The 22,177-nt window shown below is 38.6% G+C and overlaps 2 protein-coding genes across 2 annotated transcripts; both read right to left on the bottom strand.

The window, feature by feature from the left end:
• Nucleotides 1-8,422: 8,422 nt before the first annotated feature.
• purbb (purine-rich element binding protein Bb) lies at nt 8,423-11,734 on the bottom strand. The gene has a single exon (XM_041811194.1). It carries the CDS (start codon nt 11,505-11,507, stop codon nt 10,593-10,595), a length of 915 nt encoding a protein of 304 aa, XP_041667128.1. The 5' UTR covers nt 11,508-11,734; the 3' UTR covers nt 8,423-10,592.
• Nucleotides 11,735-18,316: 6,582 nt separating this feature from the next.
• Nucleotides 18,317-21,677, bottom strand: ved (ventrally expressed dharma/bozozok antagonist). The gene is made up of 3 exons (XM_041811592.1): nt 21,220-21,677; nt 19,770-20,053; nt 18,317-18,854 (listed from the first exon to the last, which is right to left on the bottom strand). The coding sequence occupies exons 1-3, from the start codon at nt 21,434-21,436 to the stop codon at nt 18,504-18,506; spliced, it is 852 nt and encodes a 283-aa protein (XP_041667526.1). The 5' UTR covers nt 21,437-21,677; the 3' UTR covers nt 18,317-18,503.
• Between the last annotated feature and the right edge of the window lie 500 nt (nt 21,678-22,177).

Genomic DNA, 22,177 nt, shown 5'->3' with positions numbered 1-22,177 from the left:
AGATGAAGAATGCCATCTTAAGATCTTGTGCCTAAAACCTCAAAATATCCTGTTGGTTTTAATTTATAGCAAAGAAAAGCGGCAAACCTCGCTCTTTGAGAGGCTCAAATCCAGAAATGTTTGGCATTTCGCTTGTAAAAACGACCCAAAAGCCACAGCCCATGTTTACTTTCATAACTGATTTCTCCTCTTTCCTTTTTACAGACTGGAGAGGATATTTCAGTTTAAGACGGTTTGGGAAATTTCATCCCCGCTGGACAGTCCTTAGTCAGCTGTGAGTGATATCATTAGAAAGTGGAAGCGTTCAGGAACAACAGCCATGAAATGGAAGATGACAAAAACTGTGCAGTGGGAGCTTCATGAATGTGTTTCCATGGCTGAGCAGCTGCATGCAAGCCTCACATCACCAAGTCTACAGCCCTGTCCACATGGAGACGAAAACGATATATTGCCGTCTCGTTTTGAAAAAGTTTTCTGTAAAGACGGGATCGTTTCAGGAAATATCTGCATAAGCATGAAACCACTGGAAACGACTGAAAATGCTGTAGTGCATGTGCCACACCTGTATGTGGCGCTGTAATGCTGCCACGGAAATGCATCAAAAGAGAAGAACATCACAGAAAACTGACACTAACTTTCTTCTAGCTGCCATTCTGGTTGTTCTCTGCCTAAGATTTAAGAACATATGGTGTGTGCGTTTCGTGGTGGTGGTAAAGGAGCATCAGATTTTCCTGTGAAAGCCATAACAAGCTCAGTAGCTTCTGCAGCACGAACACAACCGTGTAGTCCGCTATTATTGTTTTGGCCGGACCCTTAAGGGAGCTACGCTGTGTGTGATGTAATTGTTTCCGTCCACACGGAGACTAAACAGTAGTTGTTTACAGATTTATGCACTCTGGGACCCCTTTTCAGAAAGTATCGTTTACAGTCACCCAAAATGGCGTTTCTGTGTGGATGAAACGCCGATATGACAAAAAACTGTTGCGTATACGCCTGAATTTGTCTCTGTATGGATGGGGCCTAAGGCCCTTTTCTATTCCAGCATGACTACCCCAGTGCACAGAGAAGGCCTTCTGGTCCAACATCAGTGCCTACATGTGTATATATTAGGGTATTATTGGCCTGATATCAGAATCAGCAGATATTAGCATAGAAAGATAAGCATTGTTATCGGCAGATATCAAAATTTGTACTGATATTTGCATCAGTATTTTGGCTGGAGGCTGCACAGTGGCGCAGGGGTCAGCATGCATGGGTTCTCCAGCTTCCAGCCACCAAAAACCCCTTTCCCACTGGCCAAAAAACCCGTTTAAACAACAATCGGCTCCTGTTGGCAGCAGGAAAGGCTCTAATTGGCATTCAGACCCGCGTCAACTGACCCTGCAATGGACACAGGTTTTTATCGACTCACCTCCGATCAGCTCCAGCGGGAACACACCCGGGTGAACACGGGATGACTTTGGCATAAAGTGCCTACATCATAGTATCGTGCCCATAACTTGGGGCAACAAGAGGATGCCGGCAGCTGAGGGACGAGCATTGTTGGTTTTTGAGATTTATATTTGCAAAATGGCACAGCCCTGGCAAGACAGCGAGATCATGGGGCTTCTATTGATCCGTGGAGAAGAAGAGATTCAGCGCCAGGTCACAGGGACTGTGCAAGACACAACTATATACAACACGCGCAACATTGGCGCTGATGACGCACCAGAGGGAAAAAAAAAAAACAGCCACGCAGCTCGTCTGCTGGCGATCAGACCTGGGTCTGCTGGCAATGGGAAAGGAGTCACCTGGCGATTGTTAGCAGGTTTACCCGCGTTTAAAAAACCCGCTTTTACTTGCTAATTTTAGTGGGAAAGCGGTAGAAGACATATTCATTAGATTAATTATCACTCTAAATTGGCCATAAGTGTAAATGCGAGCTTGGGAGTCTCTCAATAGCTGGGTTTCCATTACAGTTTTCACAAAATAAAAGCGATATTTCTTAAATTTTGACTAAGTACAGTTGTGTTTTGAATTCGTTTCCATTGAAGGGAATTTGGAAATGAGCCTTTCAATTCTCGTAAAGTCTCATCTCGCGTGAATCAGCTGCAGGGAAGCTGGACGCTAAAAAGCTGTTGCGTGTTTGTACGTTTTGGTTACATTTGCAGCGGTTGCCTTGATAATTTTGAACAAAAGACAAAGACAAAGGATGATAGTTTAGAAGAAAAGTCCACATGTATGGCAAAAGCCACGTATAAAGGTTTAAGTGTGATGTTAAGAAAAGTCTCTTCTCCTCTTCTATCCACACGTACCGCGCCATGTTGTCTCGGAGCGACTGGTCATGTGACACCGTATGTCACGTATTAATCTAAACAGTCATGACCGTGATTTGTGCCATAATAAGCTAAAATTAGCCTCACTTTAACCTTAAGAGTAAAGAAGTCCTTTAAAATAATAACGTTATTGGGAGCGCAGATGGTCGAGTGATTTAAGGCGCCACCCATAAACGCGGGCGGTCCGGGTTCGAATCCGGCCTGTGGCCCTTTACCGCATGTCTCTCCGTACTCTCTTCCCTGTTTCCGACTCTATCCACTGTCCTTCCTCTATCAAATAAAGGCATGAAAAGGCCCAAAAATAAATCTTTAAAAATAATAATAATAATAATAATAATGTTATCATGATAATAAAATGATAAAACCACACAGAGGACCTAAAGCACTAAAAGATCTCTAACTTTCATTTCTTTAAAGGTGAAGTATGTTATTCCTGACTTTTAGGTCTCTTAATCAAACACATGGAGTTTCATGACATTATCAAGCAGTGAGGGATCATGGGACTTGTTGTCTTTGTCACTCCTAACGTATTTAGTTTGAAGCGGGGCTGATAGAACTTTTAAGGCTCAGTCAAACTAAAGATGAGTTTTCACACGTATCTATGATTGTTATTTTTCTTCACGCTCTTAGACGTATTCTGGAAACGCTCCGTACATTTTTAAAGACCCAAACTGAACCCTTAACTGGATAACGGAGAGACTCGGTCATTCCAAGCTTAAAAAAAAGTCAATATGCTGCTGTGTGACGGTTTTAAATCCTCACACTGACCTCTCAGTGAAAGCACAATAATCCCACTGTGGATTTGACAGTGCTGGATTTTCAATAAGGATTTCTTTGTCCCATCTCTGCTGAATCACGCAACTTTAAGAGGAGAAAAGAAAACTGATGGAAATGAGATGTGAAATCAGAACGACAGGAGAGAAAACTGCTGATTTCGGACTAGAAACAGCCAAAGATCTCTGATTAACACTTTCAAAGGTGAGTTTTTGAGTCTTGTTTTTCTTGCAGGTACACTCACCGATCACTTTATTAGGTACACCTGTTCCGCTGCTCATTGATGAGCCAATCACGCGGCTGCACATGATGCAAAACAAGGCCGCCAGACCCCCAACAACCATGACACGGTCATTAAATTGCACTCCGTTTTCCTATGATAATGAGTCTGTTACAGGTGTTTGCTCCACCAGTTATCTCATCATGTCAGGATAACAATGCTGTTTTCCTGTGATCAGGTATTTTCTTGAGATCTTGAGAAAATGACTTCTACTTCTCAGCTTATAGCACATGTTAAAAGTGACATGTCAGTTTGTCTTTCCACCAAACAAAAGAAAAGGATTGATAGTCATATCAATAAGGACTCTGATTGATAGGAGTTATCCTTAGCAATAATCTTTAGTGAAAAGATAAATGAAACACCAATAATGAAACTGGGTCTTTATGAAACCAGGTGCATCAATCTCCATCCCTATATGGAGGCCCTAACTCAGGGGTGTCAAACTCCAGGCCCGGCCCGTGGTACAGTTACACACGGCCCACTAGATCTTATCGTATTTTTGTTAAAACAGGCCCGCCAGTATCAGGTCTACAGATTTCCTCCAGTATAAAAATGTAAACCAAACCCTGGTGATTCAGAATATCCTTGTCAAGTCATAAAAGTTGTTAAAAGTAAAGAGTACAAATAACTGGAAATTTCATGTCATATGTTCAGTTTTGCATCTCACAATTATGACTTAAGGTTATGATTGTGACTTTTGATTTAATATTTTGGCCTTCCAATTTATGATTTTGCTTTTTTAAATAAATTTTTTACCTTTAAGATGCATCATTTTAAAATTTAGGTCATATTATTTCAAATTTTATGTCATGTTTTGACCTTTTTAACTCCTAACTTTGACTTTTAAGCCCATATCTTGACCTTTTAGACTCACAAGTTAAAAATTTAATTCATATTTTGACCTTTTAGACTCACAAGTTAAACGTTTAAGCCCATATTTTGACCTTTTAAACTCATGATGTTGACTTTTTTTTTACGTTTTGACCTCTAAAACTCATGGATTTTACTTTCTCTCTCATATAGTTGCCTTTTAAAAACATTTTGACTTTTAATTTTGTGTTTTGACCTTTTGAACAAACAAGTTTGAGTTTTTATCTCAGATTTTGAGCCTTTAAATATCTCATTTTTAGTTCTTTTATCTCAAAATCATTTATCATCAGTGAAAGTTTGTTTTTTCCCCTTATAATTGATTGCTGGTGAAAATGAGGATGACGGTTTATGTTTAAATGTTGACCCTGAGCTTGAGTTTGACACCCCTGCCCTAACTGGACATACATTATCATATTTAATTGTACATTTTCCCATAATAAAGAGTACGCTGCTCCAGATTTCTATTGATTTAACTTGGGATAACAATGCTGTTTTTCCAATAATCATGTTATTTTCTTAAGATTTGGGGGAAATGACCGCTACTACTCAGCTTGCTAAAAGTGTATTTTCAGTTCGTCTTTCCACCAGACAAAAGAAAAGGATTGATACCAGTATCAGTAAGGACTCTGGACAATAAAGAGTATCAATTAGGGTATCAATATCAATAAAATACACAATCTCCATACCTTGTGATAAGACAAGCAACGTCACATTACAGAACCTCACAAGAAAAACTAAAAATAGTGTCAATAAGATAAAATTTTATGGATTTCCAAGTTTTGGAAATGCGGGACTCGGTGTTTATAAGGGCTGGACGATTTGGGAAAATAATGTAATTGCGATTTAATAAGCAATTATTCCTTAAGTTCCTCATCTTATGTATTTTCCAACAAGCACAAGCAATAAAATATTCTTTAAAATAACCAACACAACATTAGCTTAAACAAGAGCTGAACAGTTTTGAAAAAATATCTCATTGTGATGATTTTGACTCGTACTGCAAAGTGGACAGAAACTATTAATAGGAAAAAAGGACAAAAATGAAGAAAGTAGGATTGTTTGTTATCTATTCTTAAAAACTGCACTTTAATGATTGCATAATAAGTAATGTAGGACATCTCTGCTGCAAAAAATAGTTTAAAACTGGAATTTTGACCCAAATTTCAGATTAAAGAAATATTGCACCTGCAGCAGTTTGATAATTGCACTAGGCCACAGGTGTCAAACTCGAGGCCCGGGGGCCAAATCCGGCCTGTGGTACAGTTGTATCCAGCCCGCAAGTTCATACAATCTTTCTATTCTAACTGGCCCACCAGTATGAGGTCTGCAGATTTCCTCCAGTAAACGTGTAAACTTCACCAAAATATCCTTGTTAAATTATAAAAATCTGAAAAGAAAAGAGTTAAAGAAGTTAGATAAAAGTCAGGAGGGTGGGAAACAAATTAATGTTGCCATTTCATGTTTCAATTTTGCATCTCACAAGTCTGACTTAACCCCTTAAAGCCTGAAAACACAAATAGACAGAAAATTCTAATTTTTTTAACTTAAATTTTAAAAAATCCAAATTTCCATAAAATTTACCAAGTATATTTTTAGTATCTAATTTCATTCATTAGGTGTTTTTGGTAACTGATAATCCACTTGTGGGCATTTTTATCATTTATCAGATTGTATTCAGATTTTTTTGAGTAATTTATTGATCATACTGATTAGATAGAGTATCATAAAACTATGTATCAAATATGATACAACAGGCGTTAAGGGGTTAAACGTATGATTTTTACTTTTTTCATGTTTTGACCTTCAAGATTCACAATTCAAAATCATATTTTTACTTCTTAAACTTGTGATTTTGACTTTCTGTCTTATTTATTTGCCTTTTAAAACATTTTGTTTTGCTTTTAAATTTTGTGTTTTGACCTTTTGAACTACTAAGTTTGACTTTTTATTTCAAACTTTGAGCCTTTTAACTTATCATTTTAACTTTTTTCATCTCAGAATGATTAATATCAGTGTTATTTATATTTTCTCATATTTTACTAATGAGGTTGACAGTTTATGTTTAAATGTTGAGCTTGTTAGGCCTAAATTCAGAACCCATGATTGACTTTCACAATCCTGGCCTAAAGAGTCCGGCCCTTAGGACTTCTCATCAGAGCAAATCTGGTCCCAGACTCAACATGAGTTTGACACGCCTGCACAAGGCCATTTTACCATTTAATCTAGTTTTCAATTAATTGTCCAGCCCTAGTGTCTATGGACCTGATTTCTCCATCTTCATCCCTACATATAGAGGCCCTATCTGGACATACATTTAAAAGCCTACCTTACCTGTATTGACCCCAAACCTCTAATTACTGGCTGATAAATGTAGCAACCAGTCATGCAGGAGAGCGTCAGGGAATCCTGTTTTTATGAGATACTATCCTGTAAAAACAGGAAAATCAAAAATAAATTATAAAAATCCTGTTTTTATGAGATAGTTATGTCGTAAAAACAGGAGGGGTTTTTTGTTATTTTCAAGTGAATGCAATAGGCCACCGTAGGGAACCCACAGAGAAGGCTCAGTAGAAGTATTGATAAGCTATAATGGGATTAATCTGAACAACTCAGAAGTGGGTCTTTAGAGACCTGGGTTTCTTCATCTCCATTCCTGTATGGAGGCCCAATGTGGGCATGCATTCTGGTATTGAACTGCACTCCATTTTACCATAATAATAAGTGTGTTTAAGTTGTTTTCTCCAGATTTACACCAATTTATCTCATCATTTCAGGACAGAATGCTGTTTTTCTTCTGATGTGACCAAAATGACCACTACTTTTTGTCTTAAACTACTTTTTAAAAGAGTATTTTCTGTTTCTCTTTACACCAAACACTAGAAAATAATCTATGGTAATATCAATTAGAGGTGGGCGATACAAATGTTTTTTAATTCGATACGATACCAATACTTTTTGATGTAATTTTATCGATACCGATACTTTTGAAGAAAGAATAAAATATTGGACTCGCAAACTCACAAAAGTTACACATTTCAGGCAGTTAAAAAGGCATTTGCAGGTCATTCAGAAATTCATTTAGGGGGAAAATTCAATTAAATTACAATGTTTAAGCAGGTAAAAAATTAAATAAACTATAATCAGCACAAACTTGTATATAGAATTAAAATATCCACAATACAACTAATTTCTTTTTTAAATCCAGATAGAAGGGTTAGCCATCTATACTCACTAATTTGAAACAAAAATGTAAGAAATACAAGGTAGTAAGATTTTCATAGAAATATTTATCTTATGTTTCTACAATGTGGTCTTTATACATTTTATGGTATTAGCATGTGATCTCAGTATTTTTTATGTTTTCTTACTATTTTGAAATTTACTTAGGGACCACAGTGAGTAAGAAAGACAGCCAGGTTCACATCACAGACTATAAAATGACTTCATAATGATTGGTCCTCAAAGATACATGGTACGGCAGGATCGACATGTCTGATTGGTCCTTAAAGCCATGTGACACGGACGAGCAGTACTTTTTAGTACTCATTTGGTATCGATACTTTGCTAAAGGGATCGATACCAAAGGAGTACTTGGTAAATATCGATATGTCGGTACTTTAGTCTTAATACTCCCACCACTAGTATCAATCAAGACTTGGATAGATATCAGTAATGGTACAGTTAGCAAAATTCCCAATCTCCACCCCTAGTGGAAAGAGAAATGATGTTACATCACAGAAAAATCCAGAATCCAGTCTTTACAGACCTGGCCTTCTTCAACTCCATCCCTATATGGAGGCCATAACTGGACATGAATTCTTACATCCAATTATACACCATTTTACCACAATAATGAGAATTTTTCTGTTGTTTTCGCAACATTTACCTCATTATATCAGGATTAAAATGCTGTTTTTGCCATGATCGTGACTTACATTCTTGAGATTTCAGGAAAATAAATGATTATACCAGAAGAGCAGCATCATTATCCCAAAATAACGAGATAAATACATGGAGAGGTCACTAAAACAACTAAAATGTGCTCGTTATCACAGGAGGATGGGATACAGTAAAATGTATGGATGCATGTCCCCTTAGGGCTTCCGTAGAAAACAACGTTCTGCTTACACGACGGTCTTTCAGTTAAGTTCCAGCGTATAAAGACGTACAGTCACAACGTAAGTGCATTTAAAGTTGTTTTAATTAAGGAAGTGTTATACTTTCACTCTAGGAAAAAAAACAAAAAATAATCTGGAGCTTTGAGTCACAACTTTGTTTTAAGAAATTAACCTTTTTTTATTTTTAAATCTTGAAATTCCTTTATATAATACATTTGTCTTTTTATAAGTATTTCAAAATATCTTTTGCTGGTTTTGTTCAGATATATTTTCCTATAATCTCATTTTAATAAAGTTCTCTTGAAAAAAACAAAACAAAACAAAAAACAAAAAACATCCATCATCAGTGTGTTTCTGTCCAGGGTCTTCACGTGTCGGAAGATGTCGTTACGTCAGAAAAATATGGCCTCAGGCTGGTGTAAAGATGGCCGTCTATTTGTCCCGTCTGTCCAGCTCTGACTACGACAGAGAGCATGATGGGAAAAATCCTCTCTGACAGAGCTGGAAGGTCAAACGTGGTGCTCCCATCCGGCGATATTTGGACCCTTGTTGAGGCAAGAGGGAGCAGATGAGCATCGTTGAAAGTCCCAAATGTAGAAATATACTGTATACTTATGCTTTTAAATACAGTACGTGTTTGTTTTTGTCTCCAGGGGCGTCGATCGGGGGGGGAGGCACCTGTTCAGTCCTCTCCCTGTGTTTTGGCTTTCCAAAGCGGCTGCTCTCAAACACCAGGGATGCTCTGGCGCAAGAAACCGCAGCCTCCTCCTCCTTCTTGCTGAGTGAGACAATATGAATTAAAAACACTCGCTAAGATCGTATGTATAACATAAAACCCAGCTGATCCACACTGTGACTGACTGCAGGAGTCAAAGCTTTAGTTTAAGTCCGCGAGGCGAGGCCCTTGTTGTTCGGGCTTAAAGATAATCCTCTCATCAGTAACTTCCCCTAACATTTTGGGTAATCTTTTTCGATTAACTGCCGCCTGCTGCTGATGCTGCTGCTGCACGGCTCCGTCGGCTGACAAACACGTCCAGCGGCTTTCTATACATTCCTCTCAGGTTCATCTGACTTGCAAAAAAAAAAAAAATCCCCACAATCTGCCCACCGAGGAGAGACCTGGACCGGAACAGGGATACAATGGATGCTCCTTAAACTGAGCAAGGAAAACATCTTAAACAGGTTGACTCCTCACACTTTAAATATAAACTATGTTGCAGATAGAAAGCATTCGTCGACTTAACTTCCTCTATTGTTATAAAAACCAATTTGCTGGTTGCTCTTTTTCCTTTTTTGTACAATAAAGCACTCTTTTTTTTTCCAGCCGATGAGATACAAAAATATCTCCTTTGCTAGGGATGCACCGATACCTCTTTTTTTTCAGACCAAGCAGTACTCAAGCACAAATATCACTCTGTTATAACACCAAATTATTCTCAAAGTCCGTCTGATGCTCTTCCACCTTCCTCTTGACAATTTAGCAGTGCATAGTTTGCAGTGTGCTCTACTTAAGTCGGCCTAATTTATGTTTAAATACCACCAATGTGGCCTAACTGCTCAAATAATGAGGCTAATATCCTGCAAAGTGAAATCGTCTATTTTGCAGTTTCCTCTAGTTCACTGCTAATCTTTCTTTCTCTCTCTTTAGCCCATTCACCCAGTTACTTTTTAGAAATTCCTCTAATTGTATTGCTTTCTCACCTCTACACCCGACCTCTTCTACGTTTTTAACCCCCTATATTTTGCACTTATTCTACATTTTTAACCCTTCTCTCTGTTTGAGCTTGCTATCGCCTTGTATGCCATTGTTCCCCTTTGCTTTCTCTGTCAAAGCACTCTGTAAACATCTGCTTTAAGGTGCTATAAATAAGGTAATTACTATACAGTATCAGTGATGTTTTATGAGTACAAATAGGCCTACTCAGGCTTGGTATTGGCACCCGATAACGGTGCATCCCTACTTTTTTTCAGCCGATGAGATGTAAAAATATCTCATTTACACATTTAATCCACTTTCAAAGATTCACACAACCACTCCAACCTTCAACCCTACAACTTTTAGGATAATACACCACAAATTCCCTGCACATGTACTTGTTTTTTTACTCCACGATACTTTAGTAGGCTATAACAGCACGATTTGTCATGCACTTATCTCTTTTTTTCTTTTGCAGAATACCCCTGGCTATATTGCAGATCTGTCATGGACTAACAGCTGTTTCTTTTCATTTCCTCTCAGTCGTCATCCACGTCCTCTCCCTCGGACTCGTCTCTCCTCTCGTACATTTTATCCCTCTGCCTCTCCTGGATCTCCTTCATCTCCTCGGCGTATCTGCAGAAAGCTCCCCCGAATTTGCTCCAGGCTTTGAAGGGGATGGTGATAGAGTTCCTGTAGCTGGGCTTCACCTCGCTCACCCGCAGGAACACCCCGTATTTGTTGGAGCCCACGTCGAAGAAGAAGCGCTTGGAGTCCACCATGATGGAGGTGCCCTCGGGGAGCTCGCTGTACCCTCCTGCGGCGGCGGTGCCCCCGGCCAGCTCCTCGTCGTCTCCCCCGTAGTCGTCTATGAGCTTTGCGAGGGCGTCTCTGAACTCTATGAGCCCCTGGGCAGGGAGAGCGATGGTCTGCCCGGCCAGCATGCCGCCCACCGGGCCCCCAACTCCAAAGCCGGGTCCTCGGTTAACGGTCTGCCGGATCCTCAAGAACCTCCCCCGCTGGTTCTCCTTCAAGTCCAGGTAGTATTTGCGGTTCTCCCGGACAAGAAACTCACTCTTCAGCGCTCTCCTAGGCCCGCCGTCCTCTCCCATGGAAGCCTGGGCTATCTGCTCGGGACTGCTAGGCCCAAGTTGGGCGTAGTGCTCGATGAAATCCCCGAGGTAGTCCCGGAACTCCGCCGCCACCGACAGGGAGAGGGTCAAGCGACTTTTGGAGCCCCCAGCCCCTACCTCGGCGATTTTGATGAACCTGCCCTTGCTATTCTGCTTGACATCCAGATAGAAGCGCTTGTTCTGGATGTCAAGGCGCTTGGACGCCAGCTCCTGGGTCTCCTGGTCCCTCTGGAAGTGCTGGAAGCCACCTCCGCCTCCTCCCCCGCTGCTACCACCGCGCTCACTCCCGCTGTCTCCATCCGCCATCTTCAGCTCCACCATTCGGCTTCTGCCCCTCTCTCCTGCGTAGCTGCTTTCTGCGCGCGCCCCCTTCACGCTCAACAACAGGGCACTTTGGGGAGGGCTCTGATTGGTCGAAAAGTCTGTCACTTTCTTCAGTTCACACGGTTACTGCTTTCCTATTGGTTCGCTGAGTTTAAGCGTCACACCCACATGTAGTTTCCCTCGTTAGCCATTGGTGGAGAATGAGGTTCCGTTTGCGTACTTCTTGTTTTTACAAACCCTGACTGGTTGTGAAATCTCAACGTTTTATGACATAATGTGATGAAGTTAAAGTTTTTTAAACGTTTTTGGCTTCAGCTGCCAAAATATTTCGACATATTTTGTTTTCTTCCACACAGCAGAAGAAGGCACCTGGATAGCTTTCAACATCGTGTTTTTATACTTAAAAAACATTGTTTTTAAACTTTTACGACATGAAATCGGCAAATTTGAATATAATTAGCATATTCATTTACACCATAGATCTTACATCTAAGTGAAAGTAGTAATACTATCAAAAACTTGATTTGCTTTTTTAAAATAAAGCATTATTACTGAAGCATATTAATATTTAGCAAACAAAAGACACAGTAGGCTTATAGCTGTTCAAAAAAGTGTCTAATCCTAGTTTTGTATGGATACCCATGCATTAATAGACAATAAGTTGGAAAATGTATGTTACAGTTGTACAACCCTAACTCCAAAAAAGTTGGGGCGCATTGTAAAAAGTAAATAAAACTGTGATGCAATGGTTGAAAAATCTCATAAACCCATATTTTATTCACAAAAGAACATAAACAACGAATCAGATATTAATTCTAATTTGTTTTTACCATGTTGTGGCAAAATATTAGCTCATTTTGAATTGGATGGCAGCAGCACATCTCAAAAAAGTAGGGACAGGGCAATAAAAGGCTTGAAAAGTAAGTGGTGCCAATGAAAAACAACTGGAGGAGAATTTTGAAACTAATTAGGTTAATTGGAAACAAGTCAGTGACATAGCTGGGTATAAAAGGAGCATTTTAGAGAAGCAGAACCATGGGTACATCTTTACTTCTGAGAGTCATGATCTACTCATCTACAGTCCATAATATCATCAAAAGATTCAGAGAATCTGGACGAATCTCTGTGGGCTGTAGCTTAATTAATAACGGACTGAGGCAATCAGAAAACTGTTCTGTGGTCAGATGAATCAAAATGTGAAATTCTTTTTGGAAACTACAGTGAATTCTAGAAAAATGTTCAGTTTCAGCATCTCATATGTTATGTTCTACTGTTCATATGGGTTATATGATTGGCGACTCAATGCTTACTCTCAAAATCCAATCAGTTCTTCCGAATGCCATTTCTGACATTTCCTGAAAATTTCATCAAAATCCGTCTATGACTTTTTGAGTTATGTTGCTAACAAACAAAAAAAGCCACCCAATCACATAACCTCCTTGGCAGAGGTAATTAAACATTTACTTCTACCCTACTTCCTGTTATAATTCAGTCAAGAACACGTGTTTTAGATTTAATCGTTAATTGCAAAATGGATTTACAGTTTTGCTTGGAGACAAGGCACCTGCTTTAAAGCTACATCCTTAGTTAGTCAATCACAGAAAGGTACATTTAAATCATTGATGTCAAACCTAATCAGATCGTGCAGCAGGGATGAACTCCTGAGCAGCATAATGATGCAACAACAACAGCTTTAAGCTATAAAAGAGGAGGCTGGGGTGGAGGAGGTGGGGCTTTTTTCACATGGTGTCCAAAGGTGGGTCCACTGGGAAGTAAGGCTGATGTAGCAACTTCTAAAGAATTGTAACACCTGATTGGATGAGCTTCTCTGTCTGTGAAACAAACAATACTGATAAAGTGGAAGGTGAAGAAACCAAATTGTTTTGGTATAGACTATTGGCTCAATGGTTACTGGTATCTATGGAGAGAGCAGCATCAGTTCTTGATTTGGGCAGGGTTTGCGTTTGTTGCTTCTGTTTGTTTTGCTTCATGTCTTTGGTTAGGGTTACTGTAATTTCAAACCTCATAATAAGATCTCTTTAATTTCACCACAAACCCACAGTATGAGCTCGTTCTCATCAGTGCACCTTTTAACAGCATAAAACATGCTGCAGCAGATGGAAAATAATGATAAATCAAAACTTTATTTGTAAAAGGAAATGCACCCAAAGCATGAATTGCAGTAGTATGTTTGGTTTGTTAAGCTGCAGCAGTGCCACTCCTTCTTGCACCCTTTTGTTTTTCTAGTTTGTTAGTTTTAATACAGCTTCACATGTTGGCTCTTCTACCATGGGTGGATGCAAATGGACTCAAAACACAACGTATTCATTGCTTGGTACTCTCTGAGCTCTGTGGAACACAACGACTTCCCTTTAGTTACAGCAGCAAGCCTTTCTGATGTTACACAGCAGGTCCTGTCACCAGTATGGGTATTTAAACGGGTAAAAATGGGACAGGGGGTTAAAACCGAGACAAATTAGTGCTTTTGGGTTTGAAAATGGGGCAGTCCAGGTCAAACTGGGGCAGTCCAGGTCAAACTGGGACGTTTGGCCACCCTGTCTGATTGCTTTCATGAGACCTGGACATGTTTGTCTCATTATGTTAAAAATCCTCTCTGATATCCCTGTAATAAGACGAAAATGGCGAAAATAAGAATGCCATCACTGAGAATGGGCAATTTTTATCTTTAAAAACCAAGAAAATAAATTGCAATGTCAAGAAAACAAATGCATGAGATATCACAAGAAAACTGATTGTATGGATCAGGGGTGTCGAACTCTGTCACAGCAGGGCCAGATTCTGGATTCAGGACTAACCTGAGGGTCTGAAGGGACACCTTTTTAACCAGAAACGTAAACATCATTTAACCAGTAATAAAACATGAAAAAAACATGGCAATGATGATAAATTTTGGAATTTAAAAGTTAGAAATATAAGTTTAAAGGCTTATAATCTGAGAAAAATAAATAAATTAGTTCAAAAAGGTAAAAACATGAAATTGAAAAAGAAAAATAATGTTTTTAATGCAAATATATTAGAAAGAACGTCAAAATTATGAGTTCAAAGGTCAAAATATGAAACAGAATTTATAATCGTGAAATTAAAATACAAAAAAATGATTCACTTTTTAAAATTGTGAGTCTTAACTATGAGATTATGAAGTCAAAGTTAGGAGTTGAAAATATGAGATAAAATACAAAATAATTAGTTACAAAGGTCAAAAATTTTAAAATTATGAATCTAAAAGCTCTAAATATTATATAAGAAGTCAAAATTATGAGTTGAACTGCTTAAAGTACAAAATAAAAAAATCAAAATCCTAATTTTGAGTCCTGATTGTGGGATGATAAATTGAAAATATGAAATTAAAACACAAATCAATTTCTTTTCCTACATTCCTGATTTTTTTATCTGATGATTTTTACTCCTTGCTTTTTCAGATTTTATGACTTAACAAGGATTAAAAGTTTTAAATTTTTATACTTGAGGAAATCTGCAGAGCTCAAAGTGATGGGCCAGTCATTACATAAATATCATATGATCTTGCAGGCCTGATTTGCCCCCCGGCCTTGAGTTTGACACACCTGGTGTAGATGCATGTCCTCTTTGGGCCTCCATAGAAATTCAAATAGAAGCCAGCCTGACAAGCTGCAACATCAAAATAAAAAGAGCACTTCTACACTCTAAAAAAGATTTGAATATTTATCCCCATTACCTAATCCAGCTCATTTCTGCTACACTCCATCCTAACTTTATTCTTTCCATGCCGTTCTTTGCCCATAGGTGGCAGCAAAGCTCTGTTCTCCTCTCAGTTACGTAATCAGGAGGATTTTCACAGACAGCTTCTTCCACCCAAACATGTCAGCAGCACCTGTGAGCTTAGAGCTGAAACCACAGCCACGGGTTTATAACAGACCTCTGCAGCTCTTTAGTTTCCTCTGTTTGTGAAAAAGCATCTCGTTAATTAAATGTCATATCTATGTGCTGTTTTAGAGGAGCGACTTTGGTGAAAACCCCGTAGCATATTTACGTCTAAAAGCTTAAAAAAATGCTTTTACAGCCACTATCAATATCTAATATCCATGGAATTCCACATCTGATTGTCTAATCCTTCCTATTTAAAGTGTGTGTTTTACCTCCGTAGTATTTATGAGACTAATAGAGGCTGGTACATCAGATCTGATGGATTTATGTGTTTTCCTAAAACCGTTCTAGGACACTCAGACTGAAAATATTATTGTGTGGTCTTCTCTTTTTATGTCATTAAGCCAACTACATTCCTGGAAATGAGATTGAAAACAATTCCTCAGTGTCCCCGCTGGTTTCCTCGTACTCAGATGGGAAAAAAATCTGATTGTGCAATCAGATGACAAGCTGCAGGACAAGTCAGTGAATGTGACACAGAGGGGACGTTTTAAAGTGTGACACAAAATATATCCAGTTAAAACTTTGCATAATTTTACATGTGCATGGCTTCTTTTGTATGTAGCCTACTCTTACCAGTGCAACGTAAATTCAAGGAAATGCAACACCAATTCCAAAAAAGTTGGGGCGCTGTGTAGAATGTAAATAAAATCAGTGTAATGATTGTTAAATCTTAAAAGCGCATATTTGATTCACAATAGAACATAAATAACATACTGTACCATCCAGGCTGGAATTTGAAAGCAGTAGTACATCTCAAAAAAGTAGGGACGGGGCAATAAAAGTCTACAACGGGTCAGTAACATGACTGGGTATAAAAGGAGCATTTTAGAGGAGTGGGCAGAGGTTCACCAATCTGCAACTGCGTCTAAAAATCCTGGAACAATTTCAAAATAATTTTCCTCAATGTAAAATTGTGAAGACTGTGAATATCCCACCATCTACAGTCTGTAATATCATCAAACAACAGGCATGATTCTGTTAGCAGAAATCACTGCATGGATCAGGAACACTTCCAGAAATCAAGTTAAAGCTGGATCATGCAAAAAGCAGGTGATATGTGAACAGGATCCAGAAACACTGCTGTATTCTCTGGACCAAAGCTCAATTAATCCTCAGGCATCACTTTAGTTTACCACCCTTTAAAGCCATTAAGGACAAAAATGTCCTGCTATAAAAACTGCTATAAAAACTTAACAGATTCATATTTTTTCTGCTTTTTTTTTTTTTTGCATAAATCTCTAAAATAACTTCAGCTGTGCTCAAAACTACCAAACATTCGATCATTTTGAGGAGTTTAACCCTCTAAATGCCAGTTTGATTACTTAAAGTCACTGTTGTTTTTATGAAAAAAGCAAAAATAAAAAGTGATATCTTCCTTAAACATATGCACACACACGTGCACACACACATGCACACACACAGACACTATCTTGAAATAACCTAATAAGCTCAATAACACAAGAGCAAAAACTAATGAAATGACAGGCTTTTCATGCACAGGCCTATAATGGGGAAATGACTGATTTTAGTGATGAACATTAAAAATTACAAATTTTACTATTTTTCTCAAAAATAAAACCACAACATTACAGAATGAATGATTATATCATGCAATGGCTATGAGTTAAAAAAATGTGGTTTGAATGGGAGTCAATGGGACGTTTTTGTCCACAAGTGACTCGAAAGGGTAGTAAATTTTAAATCAGATGTTACACAAAAACTATTAATGCATCAAAGTCAATAGTTTGGCTAATGTTGAACATACTCTGGACCGATTTGAAAAACCATCCCCCACCCCCCCAACATTGGTTATCTGGAAAATAATGACTGTTTTGTGGGGTTGTTTTGAAAAAAATATTACCATCCTGTAATCAAACTGGCTTTTAAAGGGTTAAAATCCTGAAAATTATTCAATATTTGATTGTTTTGATCAGAACTGAAGTTGATCAAAAGATTTGACCCAAAAAAAAGCAGAAAGAAAAATTTTATGTCTACTTTTTTATTATGTTTTTGTCCTTAATGACTCAAAAGGGTAGTAAATTTTAAATCAGATGCTACACAAAAACTAATAATGCATCAAAATCAATATTTTGGCTAATCATAGACATATCCAAGCTGGATTTAGAAATAATGCCCCAGCTATCCAACATTTGGTTTAAGGAAGATTTCACTTATTTTTTTTTTGCTTTTTGTCATAAAAAAACATTGACTTTAAGTAATCAAACCGGCATTTAAAGGGTTAAAATCCTCAAAAAGATTGAATGTTTGGTAGTTTTGAGCACGGCTGAAGTTGTTTAAGAGATTTATGCAAAAAAGCAGAAAAAATATGAATCTGTTAAGTTTTTATAGCAGTTTTTTTGGAAGTGGACATTTTTGTCCTTAATGGCTTTAAAGGGTAGTAAATTTGTTTCAGTGTCCCCCTGACCTATTAGAGCAACTGAAATTTGAATTCAAAAACTTGCCTAGAAAGAAACTTTGTTATAAAAAATAAGACCATATGGACTAACACAGCCTAAATGGTGAGCAGAGAAAAGGGAATAATTTGCCCAAATGGACAGAAATGTCCCTAGTGATGCCTGAGGGTTAAAATGGTCTGAGGAAGAATGGAAAACTGTTCTGTGGTCAGACGAATGGAAGTTTGGCCGTCTTTTTTGGACCCCATGTCCTGAGAGGGAAGATCCAGCTTGTTCTCCTGGCCCAGTTCTACAGCCTGCATCTCTGATGGTATGGGGTTGCATTAGTGCCATGTGTATGCATGTGAGCAGAGATGGAGGAAGTAAAAGTGCAGTTACAATGGTCAATATTTAGCTAAAAGTACTCATCAATAAATCTACTGATCTAAAAAGACTGCTTTTGACAGATAAAAACACCAAGCAGAGTAAAGCCTTAGTTCTGAGGAAAAGTCAGAAAACATGTACATTTTAATTAATATTTTATTTAAACAATCTTATTTCACAAATCAAAATTTAGATAAAGACTTGATAGATTCATTTTAAATACATCTAAACTTTACATCATTGCACACCAGCCTGTTTGGCTCATTTGAAGCTCTCGTGTCCCTGAGGGTCAGTAGTACTGAGGGTAAGTCGTGTAGGAGGCCACTAGCGGAGAGGCTGCAGATGGCAGCATGACTCCAGGGAGGCTGCTGTACGGGTAGAAGGAGTCCAGAGGCAGAGAGGGGACGCTGGGCAGAGCCGAGCCGTACTGCAGGCTGTGTGGGTGGACGTACGAGGCTGCAGACGGGCCGTCCTGTCCTCCTGCTGTAGAGTGGTACCGGGGGTACGGGGCCGGTCTGTAGGCCTGCAGGTCGGGATAATGCATGAGCTGAGAGGCCACGTTGGCCTGACAGGCGTGAGCGAGGGCGTCCTGCACCGTCCGCTTCAGCTTCATCCGCCTGTTCTGGAACCAGTTTCTGACCTGAGGACCAGAGGGAAGAAAGTCTCATTAGAGGGAGCTTCATCAACAGGACAGTTATACAAATAAATAATGAGGTTAGATTTTATTATCATGGGAATTAGATCAATAAAGGATCCTTAGATGGGTCGAGTTTAAGAAATAAAACAAGGTAAACTAATTTAAATTTAAAAAAAAAGAAAAAGGTTTATATGGAGGTGATGTCCGGTGGGGAAAAAAAGAAGCAAAAAGGAAAAAAGAAATTATTAATGAGTCGATTAAAAAGAGACAAATAAAATCAAATAAACAAAAAAAAGTGATAAAATTAAAATAATAAACAAAACAAAACAAAATATATATATATAACAGTGAAGAGGTCTTAGTTTTTTCAATATTTTTTTTCTCTACATGCAATTCAAATCTTACTATTTTATTCCTGTCTCATGTTTTTTATGTGATTTTATTCATTGAAACCAAAAAATAAAAAACAAACAAATTATGTAATATATATAAAATTATTATTTTACTTTCCAAAAAATATATTTTGGTTTAATTTTGAAAGTAAAAATAGATTTTTATTCACTTTATTCTCTTTGTGTATCTATTTAATTTTTATTTATGTTACTTTTTTGCAATAAATAAAATATAGATTGTGAAAAAAATTATGTAAAACGCAATATATGGAAATTACAAAAAATAAAAGTTCTATTTAAAAAAAAAGAAAAAATTACAGAAGCATTACGGTAATAAAATTAAAAATAATTTCAAATAAAATGAAGACAATAAATTTAGAAAATAACATAAAAAGCAAATTAATGGAAAGTTAAAAAAAAACAAACGAAAAACTGCCTTAAATATGTAAACCAGCTGTTGGCAAAGATGTGTGATATTCCATTTATCATGTATTGATCATGCATTGATTGATTGATTGATCTTTACCTGTTTGTCTGACAGGTTGAGCTTCTTGCACAGCTCAGCTTTGTCCTGAGTTCCCAGGTAAGCGTTCCTCTTAAACGCTCGCTCCATGCTGCTGATCTGCTCTGCTGTGAACGCCGTCCGGGGCCTCCGGCCTGAAGGGGGCGACGTTGGGCAGGAAGAGGAGGAAGAGGATGGTGATGAGGAGGTGCAGTCTGTGGGGGCTGAAGGGGAGATGGAGTGACCTCCTTCACTCTCATAGCCGGACGTCTCCTCCTCCGTACCGCTGCTGAAACCGGCCTCAGACACTGCAGACACCAACGAAGAAGAAACCAGATTTAGCTCACTTTTACTGGATGTTTAAACTCCAACAGTTCCCTGAGTTTGGAGCTGAAAACTGTCAAACTGTTGTTTGGTTCTGAAGTTAAAATTATTTATTTATTACACTTTTAATCTTTTCCTGCCCTTCTGTTCAACTGCTTCTTTCTGCCCATCTTTAACCGCTTTTCACCACTTTTTTTCTGCACATTTCAAACACTTATTCTACTGTTTTTGGTCACTTTATGCCAATGTTTGCCATTTTCTGACTTTTTTTACCACATCATTGCCACCTTTTACCCCTTTTCCCCACCTTTACATGGGTCTCGTCGATTGTAACTACATTTGTTCGGCCCTTTCCTGCTACTATTCTAAATCCAGTTTTCCACTTTGTGGGACCGTTTTGCATCTGATAAGCCATTTTTGCCACTTTTAACCTACTTCTGCCCCTTTCCACCTACTTTTTGCCTTTGCGAACCCATTTTTGTCACTTTAAACAAATTTCTGCCACTTTTAACCCACGTCTGCTACTTTTTAAATCCCATTTTATCACTTTTAATGCCTGTTTTGATCATTTTAACCCTTTTTGCCATTTTAACCCACTTCAGCTACTTTAAAATCCCAATTTCATCACCTTTTCTGTCCATTTTAGACACTTTATGGCTGCTCACAGCCTCTGTTAACCCATTTTAGCTGCTTTTAACATATTTCTACCTCTTTTAAACAATTTCTGCTTCTTTCTGAACTCCAATTCTGCCACTTTTTGTGCCAGTTTTGCTTCTATAAACACATTTCTGCTACTTTTCTGCCACCTTTATTTCCCTTCTTGCCCAGTTTTGCTGCTTTGAACACATTTCTGCCACCTTTACAATCCCATTCCTCCTCTTTTCCTGCCATTTTTGTCATTTTTAACCCCCCTTTTTTTTAAGCAGGCCTGCAGAATTTTTCACATCTGCTGATATATGTAAACTTTTTGAGCTTTTATGCACTGATACTGATATCATGTTGATAATATTGGCCCCTGATTGTTTATTTTGGGGTCTTTGTAAGTAAGAATGTCTCCTTTTGCAAAGTGAGACCCTTTCTATGTTGCACTGTACAAAGAGAGACTGAATATGAAGCCAGTGCTGCATAAATGACGTGTTCCTGGACTCACCCTGGTTATTCTGAGAGCTTTGCTGCTGCTCAGAGCTCAGATGAAACTCCTCCGTCCTAGAATGACTCCTGCCCTCCTCCTCGGTCCTCTGCCTGCTGTAGAAACCCGGTAAACTCTCGGCGCTGGTCCCACAGGTCGTGGGCTCGGACCCCGTCCTGTCCGTCTGTGGAGGCTGGCTGCTCTGAGCCATCCACTCGATGGAGAAGCGTCCTCTCATAGCTGATCGGTGCTCCACTTCTACAGTAAATCCTTCAAAAGTTGGAGTCCAGGCTGCAGGGTGAGGCCTCTGTGGATGTGGTCTGGGTCCTGGTGAAGTCCTGAGTGTCCCCCCTCCTTGTGGGTGCTCTGTTTTTAAAGGTGGTCCTCCCCCCTGAACATCAAAGCTCACATCCTCCCCTCCTTTAAGTTTTCACAACTGGAGTCATTAAGACGTCTCATTCAGAGTCTCAGAGAGGCTGTTACAGTCAGGCTCCAGTCGGTCTGGAAGGACCCCCCCCCCCAGAACCCACTACCTGCCCCCCATCAGTCCTTCCTGCCTCCAAAGAGAAGATAATAGCCAAAGCTCCGTCTGCATCTCCTCCATCAGCACATCCAGACTTTCCTTAAAAACATGACGTCTTATTTCCACATTTCAAACTTTTATGCAATCTCCCAAACTTCTGACCCAATTTTGAGTCTCTGGGTCCTACGTTTGCAAGATGTTTTATAATAAACTATCAAAATAATCATGAATGTGCTTGTTGTGCTACAGAAAGATGAACTGGTTCAAATACTGGCATTATTAAACCAGTAGAGCTCACTTAATGATGCCAGAATCCATGTTAGAGAAGGTCAGGGTACGTGTTTGAGACTGGAAGAGATCACTACGCATAAAAAAATGTTTTTGTTCACAACAAAATATGCAAAATAATTCACTAATATTTAATATTAGAGTGTTTACTTCAAACTGTGAGAACAT

Source organism: Cheilinus undulatus, linkage group 17, assembly GCF_018320785.1.
Source record: "Cheilinus undulatus linkage group 17, ASM1832078v1, whole genome shotgun sequence".
NCBI classification, from domain to species: Eukaryota; Metazoa; Chordata; class Actinopteri; order Labriformes; family Labridae; genus Cheilinus; species Cheilinus undulatus.
This window is presented reverse-complemented; position numbering and strand designations above follow the sequence as displayed.

Excerpts from the sequence above, each read along its gene's own strand:
- purbb (XM_041811194.1), bottom strand. The coding sequence starts at position 11,507 with ATGGTGGAGCTGAAGATGGCGGATGGAGACAGCGGGAGTGAGCGCGGT.
- ved (XM_041811592.1), bottom strand. The coding sequence starts at position 21,436 with ATGAGAGGACGCTTCTCCATCGAGTGGATGGCTCAGAGCAGCCAGCCT. Across the intron at positions 20,054-21,219 it reads AAGCTCTCAGAATAACCAGG|TGTCTGAGGCCGGTTTCAGC; the intron begins GTGAGTCCAGGA and ends TGGTGTCTGCAG. Across the intron at positions 18,855-19,769 it reads TCAACCTGTCAGACAAACAG|GTCAGAAACTGGTTCCAGAA; the intron begins GTAAAGATCAAT and ends TCTGGTCCTCAG.